The following is an 18,192-nucleotide window of genomic DNA, read 5'->3' as shown; positions in this document are numbered from 1 at the left end:
CAATACATAGCAAGGGGCTTACCAGACTCCTAAAAGGATGTAGACTAATTAATGGAAGAGAAAACCCTCAGATTCTGTGAAACAGTCTCTCCTTTCCCAGATGTGCAGATCCCTGGGATCTATAGGACTATCACTGTGGTCACCTATTCTTATTCTCTCCCCCTAAGCATTTATTCTGGCCTCCTAGAGTGGTAGGGAATAAGATAACAGCCTAAAAAGGATCTCAGTGCAGTCATGCTTGTACCCCTCACAGAAGGGGAACAGTCGTAGCATCACTAGCCTTCTTCCAACATCAAGGGCTCTGTATGCATTGAACAGGAGTTGATGCTCGCTGAGCTAACTCTTGCTGAGACAGCATGCTAGGAATGGATGAGGCAGGAATCACGGAAAATTGTTTTCATCCTAGCCCAGACCAACTTCAAGCAAGGATGGTATAGTGAGGGAAGTCTGCTACAAAGCCACTGCATACCTGTTCTTCATTCAATAGTGTTATAGTAGTAAGTTGTACAAATGCCTTCTTTCATTTGCATACAAGGGACCTATATATGAAAACAGCATTGTGCACAGGTTTAAGATAACGAATTCTTGCATGTGTGTACAAGTGGAGCTATTTGTCCTTTCGAGAACAAGGTGCAAGGAATATGGTAGCAAGTCTCCATGTGATTAAAAATTTAGGACTATAATTGCTATTAATACACTGGTTCTCAGCAATAGCTTCACTATTTCAGCTTCAGCTATCACTCCTATTTTAAAATCTATCCCAAAGCTAGAGGACATTGCATGAGAACAACAGAGTACAGATGCCACCTAGAAGCCAGAGCAGATTTTGTATCAGTCCCTGCATTCCTTATTTCAAAGAGCATGAAGTATACATCAATCTTCCAAGTGTATATATTTTACTGCCAAAAGAGTTAGTATGCCTTTAAGAAGAATGTGGCTTGGAGCTTACTAAGGCAGACCTTGCATTCCTCACCACTGTCACAAGCTATGGATGTACGTTATGAAGATTTTAACTGTAGGAGAAAGTGCCAGAGCAAGCTGCTTTGCTAACCTTACAGAGCATGCCTAAGAACCTAGATAAATTAAGTTTATTAAGTCACAAATTAAGCTCTGTAGGAAATGTCCCAGTGTAGACCTACATCTCTCATATGCCTTTCAAACATACTTATTAAAACATTTTGTAAGTGCCTTTTTTCATACAATAAGGAGAATAAATTGCAAACAAGGTAGGCCTAAGAAAGTGTATATTAAAAAAGAGCTTTGTTCAGAGTTCTAGTGCAACTTCACTGCAGATAACTAATGAGCATCTTAAGCATTCAGCAGAATTTAATGTATTCAAGAACTGAAACAGGCTCCATACAGTGGGAAATGAATACATGCAGCAGGCAACTCAATAGCATGCGAGGCAACAACCTCAGTCTCTACTTACGGCCTTGCAAACCATAGCTCTGTTAAAGTCACAATAAAAATCATCTGAAAACACGGTAAAGAAGCTCATCTTCTTTACATATCTTAAGTGGAAGATGCATATGTATACTACTTCCCTACCACAAAGACATGCATCAAGAATTTGAACACAGAAAAGCCATAAATTATAGCACGGTAGATTAATGTAGTATTGCCCCCCTGAACATCAATCTGCAAGACTCGGGTATTAGTAAAGACAGAAATTAACACACCACACACAAAAGGTACTATTTTCTCAGAAATTAAGGCTAAATACTACAACTTAATATAGCACTAGCTCTATAGAAGAACATAATAATAGTGTCTTCAACATAAAAACATGACAAGTCAAATCTGAAAGATAAACCAAATTTATTTAAAACAAAAAATTAAGACAGTGCTATTGCCAAGACTGAAAAAAAGAAGGATTCTTTTACTGATGTGACAAAACAGCCAATTTATGGCAGTTACATTCATTCTGAGAAAACCAGGTTGGGTTTACACTGCTTCATTTGACTGGTTCCCCTTCCCTCCCCTCCCCAAAAGGGAAACTGGTTCCCCTTCCCTTCCCAAAAGGGCAGACAAAAACATCCTATAAAAAACATGTACAGAATTTTGAGACACATGATCAAAACACGAACCATTGTCCAAAAGCCTGAAACTTTCCAACAAGGTTAAATCCTCTGTTGCTTCAACCAACCCTCAATGGGGGAGCTACAAGCACAACGCCATCACCTCTGACAAACAGCATCGGAATATTCCTTTTGGTAGACTGTGAAGAAGGAAAGAAAAGTTTATATGTACAAAAGCATAGTTTACAAAACATATCTGCTAAGCATACAACCAAATTCAATCATAACAAAACACCAGAAACAACTCCAACAGATACAAGCTCAAACACACAACATTCTGGCATGCTGACGAGATCAATACAACTAACACCAAGTCTTTGGATATCCTTTGTACTTTCGTTACAATTTGCCCAAAAATTCTGTTAGATCTTTGTTCAAAAAGTAGTCAGCAATAAACTACTTTAACAACATAACCTAGTTTAGTTTTAAAAAAGTTTTCTATGGCAATAAATACACTAAGTCCTTACTTTATAAATCTCTTCATAGGTTTCTTCATCAATCTCTATTGTAGTTACAGTTTCTTCCACATCACCCAAAATCATATTTAAGTGCTGATCATATGCCTGTAGGAATGAAGCGAGTTTATTATTTCTTCCAAAGTTCAAACACAAGCTCATTAAAATTAGAATTATAGTAAGACCTTCAGACATAATTAGTTCAGCCTGATTTTGACCAAAATGTGCCACTATGTCAAAACAAAATAGTATCAATTATAGTTATAATTTCAAACATAAATGCCAACAAATCAGTACTCTGTAGCATAAAAAGACAGACACACTTCATTAACATTAAACCAGCTACACATTCTCTGCTGCCAGTCCAGCCTCCTGGAACTGATTACTTGGGGCCAACTTAAATGATATGAAAGCTGCAATTCATACAATGCTACAAGAACTTAATAAGCACATGTTCCACACACCTTACAAAAGCATGTTGCAAACTACATGTGTCCCTCATGGATTTCTCCTCATCTTTGTGCTCCCAAAGGAGTTGAGGCACAATTAACACACGGGGCTGCTGGATCTCTTCCCCAACACAGCAGAGTACTCAGGAAGGATAACTGACAATACAAAGCAAAATCTCTCCCATCAAATATCACTCTTAGAAGAAAGCACTTAGACAAACGAAATTTGGAGAGAATCCAGCTGAGTACATATCCCATCGTACCCTCATAGGGTGTGCCTTAAGAGATACTTGTTTGGTAATGATAATCTCATTCTTAATTCAGTCTTAAAGAGACCTCAGGGTACTTCACAAGAAGAGGCCTGCAGCATTATTGCTTACTTCTCAGACGCAGAAATGGAAGCCAAAAGCAGCGGAATGAATTGCTTAGTATCATTCAGGAGACAAGAAAAACAAAATACATCTCTTGACTCTCTAGAGAAGCACTTAATAGCAGAGGGAGTACTGAACAAATTTGATTTTTCCACTGATCACATTACACTTTCAATAAGAGAAAGGGTTCAGCTCTTGTAACTAAGGTGATCTTTAACCCACCTCCTCTAACCACTTCCACACTTTTAACCATGAGATACAATTACTGTGGTTTTAAACGCATTTTTTAAACAATCAGTGGAATATTACAGGTAAGCTTGGGTAATAGACTGTTGCACATGAAAACAAGGCTGCCCAGTGCTCAGCTGAATAAGCATGGGAGTATTCTGAAAGTTTTACTTACATGTAGTCTGCCTCTAAGCTCTCTGTCATTCCTCATTTTGACATAGATTCGCTCATCTAGGCTGAGTCTGATGAGATCAAGTGGCTCCTCTACAGTATTTGTTGTCTGTTGCTAAAAAAATAAAATTTAAAAAGTTATTTGTACTGAAGAAGCCTGTGAACTTTTCCATTCCTCAGTGTTTGTGAGACACAGAAAACAGACGCAACATAGATGCAAATATTCCAAATCATTCCTTCACATCCTGTTGAACCTGAGTGCATCTGATATTACCCCTCTACGGATGTTCACCAGCCTGAGCAAAAGGAGTTAAAAGACTTTTAGTTTGCAGCAAATCACACCTCACACATACTGGTGTATAAACTATATTCCTTATCAGCAACCCTTGTCCGTACTGCAGCAGAAAGGCTAATCCACTCGAACCAGCCAGCTTACGGAGCAGCACCACACCTGTGCCATCACACGGCACAGACTAGGAACACCAAGCACACGCTGCCATGTTTGCCAGCACACATCAGTCGCTGCCCCAAACACACGCCTCTCCTCGAGGCCCAGCTCAACAACACTGCAGTCACGCCGGGCCTGAGGTCCCTTTTTAGTGATAAAGGCGTACTGTCAGGATCACAGCTAAAATGCATGAACATCTTTGTGCATATCTCGCAGCATGCTATTTCCTTCTCAGTGAGGCAGAGCCAAGGGTATTTTCCTCAGCAGCTTTCCTCCGTTTCCCTCCCCCGGCGGTTCCTGGGGGAACGGGCCCGAAGCACGCCCTGCCCGCACTCCTGACGGCCCCGGCGGCGGCACAAGGCCCGCGGCGCGCCCCGCAGTAACTTCATGTCACACAGAGAGCGCTCCCCGGGGGTTGCGCCTCAGGAAGGCTGCCCGAGCGGGGGCTCTGCCGGGAGGGACGCCCAGCCCCAGCCGAAAGCCCGCCTCCACCTCACGCCCCTCCAGCCGCGGAGAGAAGGCGGGAGGCGCGGGGAGGGCGGGAGCGCAGACCCGGCACAGCGGGGAAGGCCTCGCCGCTGCCTCCCGCCCTGAGGGGAGTAGGGAGCCGCTCACCTGGTCCACCTCATCCGCCATCTTTCAAACCGCCTCCCGCGCGCTCCCGCGAGACTTTATGGCCCTTCCCCTTCCCCTCCGCCGGGGGCGGGGCGGGGGCGGGGGCGGCACGGGGGGCACTGCGGCGGGGACGGCGGCCCGGGACCGCCATGGCCAGGAAGCGCAAAGCATCGCCCCGGCCAGCGGCTGCCAGCAAGAGGCGCTCCGGGGGGCTGGGGGTGCCGCGGGGAGAGCCGGAGGAGGAGGGTGAGCGCCGGAGGGAGGCCGGGCCGGGCTGGGCCGGGCGCTGCGCCATCGCCGGGGCTTGGGGCCGCTCCAGGCCGCTGGTGTTGCGGGGGGGCCTCGGGGAGCAGCGGGTGTCAGCTCGCTCTTGGCGCAGCGCTGGACCGCGGCAGCCCCCGTGGGAGAGGGGGCCGCTGCCTCAGGCTGGAGGCGTGTTGTGCGCAGTGCCAGAGGGCGGGGCGGTTCACACAGAAACTGGGGGGTTAAATCCCAGTGTGAACTGGGTCCCGCGCGGTGTCTGCGAGCGCTGGCAAAGGCTGAAATTCAGGCTCCGAGCGACCCGGTGAGGGTTTGTCTCAGCTCGGCCGTGGCGGGGCTGCGGGCACCCCCCGCGCCGGGGGCCCGTGTCCCAGGAGGTGCCCTGAAAAAAGTGCAGCTTCACAGAGTAGTAATTCCTTGTGAGTGGCAAGTACGATGCTTGGTTTTCAACTTACCCCATTGGTAGAACTGTAAGAATCTTTACGTACCACTTGTCCACTATATCATTGAGTATTTTACTTTAATGGGTCTCATTATTCAGTTCTTACCTATTTATTCAGAAACAATGATATCCTCATCTTTGTGAGTGCTCGCTTTCTTCTCTTGCTGGCTCTAATGAAGTCCATGGAAGTACTGTTTCTGATAGCCATGGAAATGAAACTTAATCCTTTAACATATCTTCCTTTCTTCTGTCCCACGCAGATGAATTTGAAGAGAAAAAGCCCAGCATAAAGAAGAACAACTCAAAAGCTCCAGCTAGGAAGAAGGAAGAAGATTGTGATACTGGAGTTTCCAACTCAGCAAATAAGCCTTCAGAAAAAAAAGGGGCAAAATCACTAATAAAAGAAAACAAAAAAATTACTAGAAATAAAGGGAATCGTAACAAAGAGGAAACATGCAGGTACATTTACTTATCGTTCAAGTCTACAGGAGCTCCATCTTCATGGTTACATGTTATTTGTATAGGGCCCATTTCAGATGGTTTAAACCGTTTTCAAATTCAATGGTTTAAATATAAAATTGTATTTAATTTGTTACAGTTTTTACGTGGGACTTGAGAGGTGTTATGGAATCCAGCAGGAATAGAAATGTTGGCCTGAGATTTAGGTTTAAAATGATGAGCAGAAAACTTTAAACATATCATTCTCTGGTGGTTTTTGGAATCCAAATATAATATCAGCACGGTCTGCCCATGTAGATTGCTATAGCAAATGAATTAATAAAAAGAAATTAAACTGATTGGTCTCATTTCACTGGCTAGCCAGAGCCTTGGGTATTAGTGTAGTGAAACAGAAACATTTCCAATTTCAGTACACTTTGAAGGTTCAGTAAGAAAATGATTCAGTGAACCATTTCTCCAAGGACTAATTTGTACAAGCTGTTCTAAAGGATGGGGCCTTTTGTAAGTTCAGGCGTCTTCCTTCCTAAACATCCTGGCAGAACCAGGACCTAAGTTTGCACTGAAAAAATGTTGCTCCATTGAGTCCATGGTTATTTATGGCAAAGACAGTTTGGTTTACGGAGAAGGTATATGTGGTTTAATTGTCAAATACTCAGTCTGTTGTTACTGATGCAGAGGTCATGCTTCATTTATTTCCCTATTTTTAGTATGTTCTTTCTCTGTTTTTCTTAAACAAGCACCTACACTTCCTGATGCTAAAGCCATTTTGATAATTTTAACAGTGACTCACTGAAGCCCCCTCAGAAGGAGATAAAATTGAAGAGAGAATCTCCTATTAAAAAAGAGATGGATGAAGACAATACTGACAATGATGATGATGATGAAAGTGAAGATGAATGGGAGGATGTGGAAGGTAACAATTACATGTTTATTCATTTTTAGGAGTAAATATTCTTAAACACATTTTTTTTTTGTAATTTGATTTTTGAACCATTTCTCATTTGGCTTCAGGTAAATGTATATATTCTGTATACCCAAAGTATGCTCCATGTTCATACCTGTATCTTTAAAAGCTCATATGTCAGAGTGCTTTTAGAATGGTTCCAAAGTAGAAAAAAAACAGACAGCTACTGACCTGATGGTGGTGCCTTGAATTTGACTATTTGTTGGCTTATGTTAAAATTTTGCTACCATGCACAAAGTACTTTCTCAGCTGTTTGTGTTGTCTGATATTGAGCAGCTAAGAATGAGTCAGCTTGAAGATTCAAAACTTCCTAGTACAGGAAAGTGGAGATGAAACCAACTGAGATGTTTGATTAGCTGGCCATCAAGAAACTGTGACAAGAACCATGGTGATTACAATCTTCGTATTTTGCTGCTACAGATTTATGCCTTCTAAAGTGAACAGTCGTCAGTTTTTTTCTTTGCTACTCTACAAGTACCCTTCAAGTCACATCTACTTCATTCACCTTTGTCCTGATTGAGTTTGCCCATGGCAGTCACGTGCCATTAGACTGTGCTGAGCGGATTCCTCAGCAGCAGGTGACTGGCATCCCACAGTTACTTGAAATAACTGAGCACGCACAGTGTTATGGAAGATCCTGGAGCTGGTAATTATTGGGGATGTTCTGTTTGTAGGTGTTTGAACACTTGAGAATGAATAGGTAGGTTCTTATCCCATTGTCAGACCTCCCTGGCGCATCTCTTCTATGTTTCCTTATCATTTAGTCATATTTTATTTTTCCAGAACTCCAGGAACCTGCCACAGATAAGTTGGAAGAAGCTGCTGTTCTTCCGGCAGTGGTGCTGCCAAGCAATCCTGTCGAGATAGAGATTGAAACCCCAGAGCAGGCAAAGAAAAGACAAAGGAGGTAAGAACAGGGAAGGCAGCAGAGGGCTGTTAAAGGATGAAGTTAAAAATACGCTGAGTCTTGACTGTCACTGACTTGCTGTGTTCTGGGTGGAAATCCCCACTTTGTGCAGACTGTTGAATTGGAATGATGCGAGGTCGTGGGATGGAGAACAGTTTTACACACTGACAATTTTACCAAAAATCTTCAGTGGAAGTTGGTGGGAGTGGAGGTTTTTCAGCTACCTTGAAAATCAAGTGTGTAACTTCATTGTGCTTTAATATCTACATTTCCAAACCAGGGACAGTAGTAGCTATCTTCAAGGAGAGCTGTGGGTGAATGGCATTGTTGTACTTTGAATATCTTAACAGCTCAGGTGGGAGCCTCTGTATGCCCATACCTGAGGTGTGAATAGGTGGGTCAAATGAATGCCCTCGGCATCTGGGAGCATTATACCAAGGAAGGCTTTCTTTGTGTGGCAGCTGGAGGCCTGGTGATATCTTCTGCTGTTACAGGGTGGGCTCTGTCACAGGCCAGCCCTTCATAACAAAGCAGCCAGAAATATCTGTCGCCTGTAAGTTAATAGACATCATCAATGAAGAAAAAATCATTTTTCCAGGAATCTGAACGGAATGCTAGCAGTAATCTAAGTCAAACAGTTCAGACAGTGAATTATAAATTTAGTATGGAGCTGTCCAAAGCTGTCTGGTAGGAAACTGTAAGCACATAAGGTTAGGTACAGTTTAGGCCATCTGAATATACTCAAGCTCTTGGTAGTCAGGTACGTGGAGTTCACAATTTATTAGTCATATGCAGCCTGCATGCCTATTCACATAGCCAGTAACTAAACTTTTGTTCAGAGTGCACAGAAGATTCTCTGGGATGGATTCTCTTTGTGAACTGATCCAATTCAGGAATCTAGAAAGGCAGGTCCCTAGAAAACCCACAACATCCATTTCTTTTGTAATCTTATGCAGAGAAAAAAGGAAAGCCGAGTTTGAGATGTATCTTCGGAGAATGATGAAACGTTTCAGCAAGGAGGTTCGTGAGGACACACATAAGGTATTGGTCACAGAGGAACCTGGCAGAGAAAAAATTGAGCATAAAGATGTCTGAACTGATTCATAATGAAGAAGAAACTAATTTTGATCAAATTATTTGGGGCAATGGCTAGCAGTGAAAAAATAAAAAGGCTGTAGTCCAAATGCTCGTTATAATTCTCCTAAACTGTGAGTTAGAAACATCAGTGACTGCATTAGTAAAATTCTAACTCAAAGCAGATGTGAGTAGGGTGTATATTTCTCCATTGAGTGTGTATCTGCTCATTCTGCTGGGGTTAAACTGTCAGTCTTGTAGAGCAGGAGACACTGACAGGGGCTTCAGGGCTTTAGTGTCTCCTGATGGTGGGCTGAAGACAGCCCTGTGTCCACCCTGTATATGCTTGGGAGGCTTCATTGTTGCCTGTCTCTTGTTAAAAGGAGCAGTAAAGCCTTCCTTGTCTTTATCATGGACAATAGTTCCAGCAAAGAAAAATCTCTTGTGAACTCACTATAGAAACTTTTTTCTCTCAGGTTCACCTCTTGTGTTTATTAGCAAATGGTTTCTATAGGAACAAGATCTGCAGCCAGCCAGATCTTCATGCCATTGGTCTATCCATCATCCCCACTCGCTTCACAAAAGTGCCTGCAGGCCAAATGGACCTTCTCTACCTTTCCAACTTGGTGAAATGGTAAAACTCTGTCTCCTAATCATGCTATCACATAGAATGTAGAGCCAGGGTTCAGGGAGAGGATTAAATGTAATTACCAGTTTTCAGTGATATCCCTGATTTTAACTACAAGGGTGAGAGTCTGTCCTCTTTACCGAAGGAAAGGATGAACTATGAAGTTAAGAATACAGTCACACTAGACAATAAGTAGGCGTCTCATATTTCAGGTTTGTTGGAACCTTCACTGTCAATGATGAGCTTTCTACTGAAAAAGGAGAGCCCCTTCAGTCAACCTTGGAGAGGCGCTTTGCCATCTATGCTGCACGAGATGATGAAGAGTTGGTTCATGTGAGTGACTGGGAAGTGCAGGGTTGGTTGCTGAGTCTGGATGCTGAATCAGTGCTGTCGTGCTGTCAGGTCATACACAAAGTGGTGTTTAAGGGATGGATTTGAAGAAAACAAATTAGTGACTTAGGTGATTCCGTGGCTTTTTGTTTTATTTTTGTCTGGAGTCCTTCTGTGATTAAATTGTTCAATTTGAACTGGGCCTAACTGGAGCCTCTAGTTCTGGTTGGTGTCACTGTGCGCTCCGCGTTCTACTGTGGATGGCTTTATGTATAGTGTATAGAGCTACTTGTTCCTAAGTATGCTTTGGCTTCTTTATATTGCTTTAGCAGTGTAGATCAAAGAAAACCAGCTTAATAGTTTTTTTTCTGAAATACTAATTTGAGTGAGGAAATTCTTGGACTTACTTGCAGCCAGAGTTTTGAGTTAGAAGGTTGGTAGTTTATTAATGTGAGTCACCATTGAAGGCCAAAGGAACTGAGCCTTGATTTAAAGCAGCCTGAGGATGGCTTCAAAAGGACTTCAACTCTACTGTCATTTTGTGGTGGAATTGGATTAAGGGAAGAAGTGGCCTCAAGTCACACAGTTGCCTCAAGTCACACAGAGGTTTCAGTGAAACAACCAAGGGAGGGGGAAACACAGGAGATCAGATTGACAAGGGGCATTTGAAAGAGCAGAAATGAGCTGCTGCTTTGCAGGTGCATGGCTTACAGCTCTGCCCTGTTGCCGATAATGTGGGATGTTGCAGCTTCTCTGCTGCAAAGCAGGAAGCAGTTTAGTGGTGGTTTTGCAGCCTTGCTGTGGAAATGCAGAGATGTCAGTTCTTGGGACAGGAGGAAAAGACAAAGCAAGCCTTGCTTGTGCAGCTTCAGTGGAGTCCCATGCAGGAAGGCAGGTGCCAGGTCACAGCTGTTAGCCACTCCGTTGTGACTGTAATGACATTCTCTGAATGGCTGGTGTTTCTGCTGGGTTCAGCTCATGGTATGCGGTTGGCTTTGGCCACCTTTGGGAGGCAGGATTTAGAGTTGACTTATTCAGTATTTCTGAAGAATCAGAGACTGATGAGGTAGATGGGATATCAGTGAATTACTGTGTCTGCTCCAGCAGGAGGGTTCATTTAGCGTCTTTAGCAATTGGTTCCTCATCTGTGAGTTAACAGCAGTACCCCTGTCACAGTAGTAACATAAATAAGAGTCAGAGAAGATTATGTGGTGCTTTGTGCTTTAATACTGTGGTAACTGGGCTACCTACACATCCATGTCAGTAGATACAGCACTGGGTAAAAGGTAGGAATGAAAATTATTTGTGACAGAACCCAGATTATAAAAGAGTTTCAAGGGGGTTTTTTTATATATCTTGAAAAAAGGTTAAACATGCTTTATTTTTTCTTTTGCAGGTATTTTTAATTATTCTGCGAGCACTGCAGCTGCTGTGTCGCCTTGTGCTGTCTTTTCAGCCTATTCCTCTCAAGGAAACAAAAGCAAAGGTAGTTTTTGTTGGGTGTGTGGAATAAGGAATAGGTCACTGTTTTAGAGAGTAGGATTGAAAAAGCTTTCTGGCTGTTGCAGCTTGAAGTGAATCATTTACTGCACGAACCAGAGTGATGACAATGTTCTGTCTACAGTGCAGAAGACGGAAACCCTTAATTTTTAGATTTTTTCTTTTAAAAAAACCCATTTTGTGTGTTTCAGCAAAGACTTCTTATTATGCTTCGGTGGTTTTAAGTTTCAATTTCTTTAAAACTTAGACAGCAAACACTTGCTGCTTGAGTACACCTCTCTTCAGACATTTGCCTGAAGTTTTCAAGTGCCTAAGACATGTCGATAGACCATGCCTGCCAACCTTTGGTCTGCAAGCACCTCGTGCTGATTTGAGTCTTTTTTTTTTTTGAACATATTCTTAGCCATGGCAATAGAAGTGATCTAGCCTCTTTCTTTACAGGGAAAAAGCTCATCCAAGAGGCAGTCTGTCAGCGGTACTTCTGAGGGTCAGGAGAGCTCTGCCACAACACCCAAAGCTGTGGCAAAAAAATGCCCCTGCAGAAAAGCTAAACAGGATGAAAAATCCTCAGAGAGCGAAGAAGACAACAAGGAGCCAAAGAAACGCAAAACTGCGCAGACCAAAAGGACACGCAAGTCAAAGTTGCCGACAGGCAGCCAGGAGCAGAAGGAATCTAGTAATGAGGAGAGCAGTTTAGCGGAAAAAGATGTGCCAGTCAGGCCCAAGAATGATCGCCGGAGACGAGTGGCCTCCAAAGTGTGTTACAAAGAAGAGAGTGGAAGTGATGAGGGCAGTGTTTCAGACTTCGAGGTTTCAGAGGAAGAGAGTGATCTCTCTGATGAGGATTTTGAAACTGTCTCTAAAAGGCAGAGAAGCTCCCTGGGCTCCCAGAAGTCAAAGGTAACGGCTATAAAAAGCCCAAAACCTGAGACTTCAGAATCGAGGCTATCCAAAAATTCACGTGGAGCTGAGCCTGGGCCAGCAAAAAGTACAGCTCCAGCCTTGCCTCATGCACAGAGAAAGAGAAACAAAATAATTTCTAGTGATGAGGATGATGGACAGCAGGAGGTAAGGAAAGCGATGGGCACAGACCAGTGGTTGGAGGTTTTCCTTGAACATGAGGACAAATGGGTGTGTGTAGATTGTGTTCATGGCAACGTTGGCCAGCCCCAGCTGTGCTTCACATACGCCACAAAGCCGCTTTCCTACATTGTGGGATTTGACAATGATGGGAGTGTCAGGGATGTGACGCAAAGATATGACCCAGTGTGGATGACTGCAACAAGGAAGAGTCGTGTGGACCCTCAGTGGTGGGAAGACACGCTGCAGCCATATAAAAGTCCCTGTGTGGAAAGAGACAAGAAGGAGGAAAATGAGGTAAATGGCAATAGGTTATTCAGGACATTTAGTGCCGGGAGTCCAGTCCTTGGATTCTCATTCAGGCAAAAATCATTAGGAATCTTTCCATAAGGAAGGAAGTTTGTATTTGAGCTTGAAATGTTGAGATTGAGCGTGTTTTAAAGGGAATATGCAATGATAGATTAAAATAATATCAAATGGAGGCTGTTCAGAGAAATTTGCATAGCAAAAGTACTGGACAGCCCATGCTGGAAACTTACTATTGTGGCTTCTGTACAGTTTAGTATTACCTCTCTCGGAGAGAGCCTTTAAAATACGTAGACCTGGGTATACATCTAAGTACCTATTTGCAACAAGAATGCTTTGGTCTGTTGGCTCATCTGATTAAGTTTCTGATGGCTTTTCCTTTGATCCGTACTATAATCATTCTTATTTTCTTACAAAGGGTAGTGGAAGAGAGTTGTGAAATCACTCTTGTTTGTATAATTCCTACAGTTTCAAGTTAAGCTGCAAGATCAACCTCTACCAACAGCAATTGGAGAGTACAAAAACCACCCTCTTTATGCATTGAAGAGGCACCTCTTGAAGTATCAGGCGATCTATCCCGAGTCAGCTGCTATCCTAGGGTACTGCAGGGGAGAGGCTGTCTACTCCAGGTGAGTGGTGCACGCCTGTGTGACTCTGATCTTTTTAACAAATTTAAGAGCTAATTTGTGTGAATACCATGATGGTAGCAGCAGCAGTCTCAGGCCATGTGCATAGACAGGGTGAGGCATTTAGCTGCTCAGACAGCATTGGTGTATCACTTAGATACGGCTTTTTTACCATTCCTAACATGAATAACAGTTTGGAAGTCTCTTATGGAGAGCCTTCAAAACTCTTATGGTTGCTTCCTTCTGGCTTTTTTAGAGACTGTGTACACACCCTGCACTCCAAGGACACTTGGCTGAAGCAAGCTCGAGTGGTGAGGATTGGAGAAGTGCCTTACAAGGTAAGAGGGTTTGACTTCCTCCTGTGCAACACATCTGCCCTCTAAAGTTCAAACTCAGTCCTGTTTTGTTTTTTGCCTTCTCCCTCTCAGCAGATATACGTTTCTCTTGCTTGCATGGCTTGTAGTAGCCGCATTGTTAATCTGCCCACCTACTGTGTCTGTAGTTCCTATATACTACCCAAAGCCCAGCTATCTCTTCTTTCCACCCCAATGGTATCTAGCAGAACTGCATCCTTTTCATCTTCTTCAAAGGCGTCCTAGCATTTTATATGAGCTGCAGGATCTGGCTCCCTGTTGCACACTGGTGCTGTGGGTTATCATTTATAAGCAATGGATACTGAAGCTAGGAAATAGGCATTTCTTCTTTCCCAGAGCCTTCTCCTTTGATGTCCTAGGAAAGTCTGAAATCACTGTCAGCTTGTTGTTGTGGTGTTACAGGCTTGGTCATTGTATTTGCACAGATGGTGAAAGGATTTTCCAACCAGGCGAGGAAGGCACGCCTTGCAGAGCCTGCAAACCGGGACAGAGAGGACCTGGCATTGTTTGGTCGCTGGCAGACAGAGGAGTATCAGCCGCCTATAGCAGTGGATGGAAAGGTAGCTAGGGAGGCAGAGGGCTAGTGTTAAAGGAAATGTTTTGTATGGAGCTGTGAGCTTTATTTTTCCAGAAGTTGCATGTTTCAGAGGTGAGATCAGTCAATAACATCTGGATTCAGGATTAAGAGTTCTGAGGTAACTGTACCCAGGGAGGAAATGCTCAAAACTTCAGAGGCCTTTCTTTCCCGAGTACAAGTAATGGGTGCTAGCAGTGCTGACTGGTAACTTTATAATTTTGTTGTTCTAATTTTCCTAGCCCATGTTTGTTTTGCTAATTCTCTGCATTACAGCCTGAGTAACAAGGCCTGAGCAGAGAACATAACTAGGAGATAACCATGCAGCTAAAATCTGGGCTTGTGCCTTGTCATGTGAATATTACTCGAATACTGGAGTGGAATGTAGCAGGCCAGAAGGAAGGGAGAGTCCCTGAGTTGCAGCAGGGATTTTCACCTCTCTCCAGAGAGCAGGAGTGTCACCATTGCTCTTTAATTTTGCAATAACAGGTTCCTCGGAATGAATATGGAAACGTCTATCTCTTCCTGCCATCCATGTTACCCATTGGCTGTGTGCAGCTGAGACTCCCAAATCTGAACAGATTGGCGCGGAAGTTGGACATTGATTGTGCTCAAGCCATCACTGGATTTGATTTTCATGGTGGCTACTCGCACCCAGTGTACGTAAAGCTGCTTTGTTGCAGCTGACAGATTTTGATGTCCTGCAGAAGTTGTATACCCTGTGTTCAGGAGTACGTGTGATGAGTTACCCACGTAGATCCTATGAGGCAGACAGTTCCGTCAATATTCAGTAGCTTTTGGTTTGGCTGGGTCAGCCGGCATTTGCTCCCTTTCTTTTTTCTTCTAGTAGCTGACAGAGGATTGTGTTCTCCTTCCTAGTACCGATGGCTATGTTGTCTGTGAGGAGTATAAAGAGATCCTTGTTGCTGCCTGGGAGAATGAACAAGCAGAAATAGAAAAGAAGGAGAAGGAGGTGAGAATTATTTTTGCAGCTTCCTTATTGTTACATTTATTAAGTAAATTTCATTGAAACTGTGGACAGTCAAACAAGAGTGGGCTATGTAAGCAACAGACACAGAGCTCTGTGACCCAGAGGGGCCAGTTGCATCCCCCAAATGTTCCATTTTGGGCTGCGGGGAAACACAAATGAAGAATACACATATGAGGTTAAAGTTTTGGAGGTTGTTCTGGTGTAACTTACACAGTCAGGGCGCACATTAGAAAATGACAGTAGTTCATGTATTTAGCAGATAATTGGACACCAATACATTTTACTCTTAAGAATCCTACTGGCCTATAATCTTTTAATGTGACGCATTTAAGTTGGTGTGTTTTTTTTTAATGGCAGTTTAAAATCTTCAGACTTCTGTTTTCTGTGGGCATAAATACATTGAAACTTGCAATAGTAAATTTTTCTCTTTTCAATAACAATCCCACACAGAAGCGTGAGAAAAGAGCTCTGGGTAATTGGAAGCTGCTGACAAAAGGACTTCTCATCAGAGAAAGACTGAAGCAACGCTACTCCATCAAGGTATTCTGCATTTCTATTAGCAATTTCTTTTTCAGGATGATATTTCTCTACCAAGATACCTTCTTCCGTCATTTCCAAGGTGTCATGTTTCCAGCTGCAGAGTTTAGAACTTCTAGAGTGTTGCTCAAAAATCTTTTTCTTTCCTGTTGTTAGCACGTGACTAGCAACTAGTAAAAAAAACTCCACCAGAAATTTGATGTGGTCATGTCCATGAAAGATTCATTATTGTTTAACAAGAGATTAGTGTCTCCCAAAGCATCATTTTTTTGGTATTATTTTCGGTTTTGACATACTTCTTAGATGTCTTCCTTCAACCCAAGCATGTAGCTAACAGGATCAGAGGGGTCTGCTTTTTGTTACGAAGTCAGATGTTATAGTTCTTAATCTTTTCCCCAATTAGAAAGGTGAAGGGCATGATCCTTTCAAAGCAGGTTTATTTTTATTCCTCTGCAGCCAAAAATATTTTGCTTGTATTGAAAGAATGCTTGACATCCAGGAATAGAAATACGCTACTTTGGGTGAGAAGGCCAAACCCGAGCAGCCAACTCTTGTAATGTCATTAAGTGTGACAGAAGACAAGCCCTTTTAGAAAGGGGTACTTGTGAGCGATTTCTAGAGCAACTTTTTGATTTTCACATCTATTTTTTCCAGACTGAGCCGTCAGCACCTGAGACAGAGAAAGGAGCTGGATTCTCTTCTGATGAAGAAGGAGGTCCGAGTTCAGAGTCTGCAGTAGGAAACATGGCCATTTGTTGGCCCCAAAATCGACAGTTAGAGAAAAAGAAAGAAGAGGAGACAACCAGAAAGAGCAAGAGAGAAAAGAAAGGAGAAGCAGCACAGTTGTTCCCTTTTGAGAAACTGTGATCAGAACAAGCGTTTCTTTGCCGTTTTCCAGATAGTTACAACAAAAGTATCCTTTGCCAGTTAAAGACTTATGTCTTCCTGTGCACTTGTGTTTCTGAGCTGTCAGGGACCAACCTAATTCAGTATCAGGAGTTTCTGTTGCTATCACAGGTAATTAGGTTCATCCTTTTATCCTTAGACATAGGAGAAGCAGACATGCAGTTGTACCTTCTGAGAAAATCACTGTGCTGTTGGGAATTTTTCCTGTCTTTTGTATCACTCAGCGCTAATAATTCTGTTTTCTGAGGCATTTCTTTCATTAGCACCGTCTTTTCCCATTTTTCTCCTTTCCATTGTTTCCTGTTTGCCCACAACTAAAGCACACAGCTGCTACTGAACAGGCTGCAGTGTGCTGGTGAAAGGACTACTGACACCTTCTTTGATTCATACCTTATCCAGGTCAGTGGTGAGGTAGAGTTCTGGTCTTACTAATTGTCTCATCATCACAGAAGGGGAAATACTTCCTCTAAGGTGTAAAGAAGCACGCAATCAAGCTTTGGAGGAATCAGAAAATGTACTTTCTAAAGAATACCTGCCTTTTGTGAAAACTCAGTTTTGGCTTTTCAGCCTACAATCTTCCTTTACTTTCAGAAATCTTGTGCAGTAGAAGGGAGAAGCCCTGTCCTCATTTCAAACTTAAGGTTAAATATATCTTTGTAAGTAATTTGAATATATACATACTTGTTTCAGTTTTATTTTATCAAGACCACGTAGATATATTCTGGAGCAAAATGTGTAAAACTGGCTGCCTGTCATCGTCAGAAGTGAAATTCACTGCAACCAGAGAGCTCTTGTAAATGTTATCCAGTACCTAAGCCTTTAAAAACTGTTAAGAGAGGAATGTTGAATCTACACAAGCTTTTCCTGCAGTTTTGTAATAGAAATGCTGATCTGTCTCTTACAGTGTTTTTGTAACTAAATTACACTGACACTGTCTCTTAAAAAATAGAGGGGAATACAGTCTAGTCATTGCTGGACATGGTCACAGAGGAAAGAAGGCAAGAAAATGGCTTACATTTAATTATGTTCAGAAAAATCTCTATTTTTGTACTGTATTTGTAGAAGAAAATAAAGTATGGAAAACGAGTAATGTTGTCCGTCACACCTCCCCCCTGGCCAGCTCATTCTGTAAGCAGCTCTATTCCCTGGAAGGACTCTCACGCAAGGATAAGAACGCAGCATGCCCACGTCCAGCTCCTGCTGCGATCTGTAATTTTTCATCTGCTTAAAATGGGAGCTGGTACCAGCTGTACCAGAGCGACTGCACTTCCTGACTTGGGACACTCAACACAGTTGAATGAGATACACAGAGTTGTGAGTCTAGGGACTCCAGTCAGCAGGGAAAGGGACAATAACATCTTCAGAGGGCAGGATCCTGCTCCTCCGCTCTGTAGGGAGCCAGTTCTAACGTGCATGCA

The 18,192-nt window shown here is 42.9% G+C and overlaps 2 protein-coding genes across 2 annotated transcripts; one reads left to right on the top strand and one right to left on the bottom strand.

Annotated features, from left to right (window-relative positions):
- Positions 1 to 1,799: 1,799 nt before the first annotated feature.
- LSM3 (LSM3 homolog, U6 small nuclear RNA and mRNA degradation associated) lies at positions 1,800 to 4,855 on the bottom strand. The gene is made up of 4 exons (XM_068409442.1): positions 4,816 to 4,855; positions 3,757 to 3,867; positions 2,546 to 2,641; positions 1,800 to 2,218 (listed from the first exon to the last, which is right to left on the bottom strand). Exons 1-4 carry the CDS (start codon positions 4,834 to 4,836, stop codon positions 2,138 to 2,140), a joined length of 309 nt encoding a protein of 102 aa, XP_068265543.1. The 5' UTR covers positions 4,837 to 4,855; the 3' UTR covers positions 1,800 to 2,137.
- An 82-nt stretch (positions 4,856 to 4,937) lies between these two features.
- XPC (XPC complex subunit, DNA damage recognition and repair factor) lies at positions 4,938 to 17,860 on the top strand. Its single transcript, XM_068408497.1, has 16 exons — positions 4,938 to 5,061; positions 5,779 to 5,977; positions 6,760 to 6,890; positions 7,725 to 7,848; positions 8,805 to 8,889; positions 9,399 to 9,556; positions 9,763 to 9,883; positions 11,277 to 11,366; positions 11,822 to 12,757; positions 13,235 to 13,395; positions 13,649 to 13,730; positions 14,192 to 14,326; positions 14,830 to 14,999; positions 15,220 to 15,313; positions 15,782 to 15,871; positions 16,523 to 17,860. Exons 1-16 carry the CDS (start codon positions 4,965 to 4,967, stop codon positions 16,733 to 16,735), a joined length of 2,886 nt encoding a protein of 961 aa, XP_068264598.1. The 5' UTR covers positions 4,938 to 4,964; the 3' UTR covers positions 16,736 to 17,860.
- Positions 17,861 to 18,192: the final 332 nt, after the last annotated feature.

This window comes from Nyctibius grandis, chromosome 10, assembly GCF_013368605.1.
Source record: "Nyctibius grandis isolate bNycGra1 chromosome 10, bNycGra1.pri, whole genome shotgun sequence".
NCBI classification, from domain to species: Eukaryota; Metazoa; Chordata; class Aves; order Nyctibiiformes; family Nyctibiidae; genus Nyctibius; species Nyctibius grandis.
This window is presented reverse-complemented; position numbering and strand designations above follow the sequence as displayed.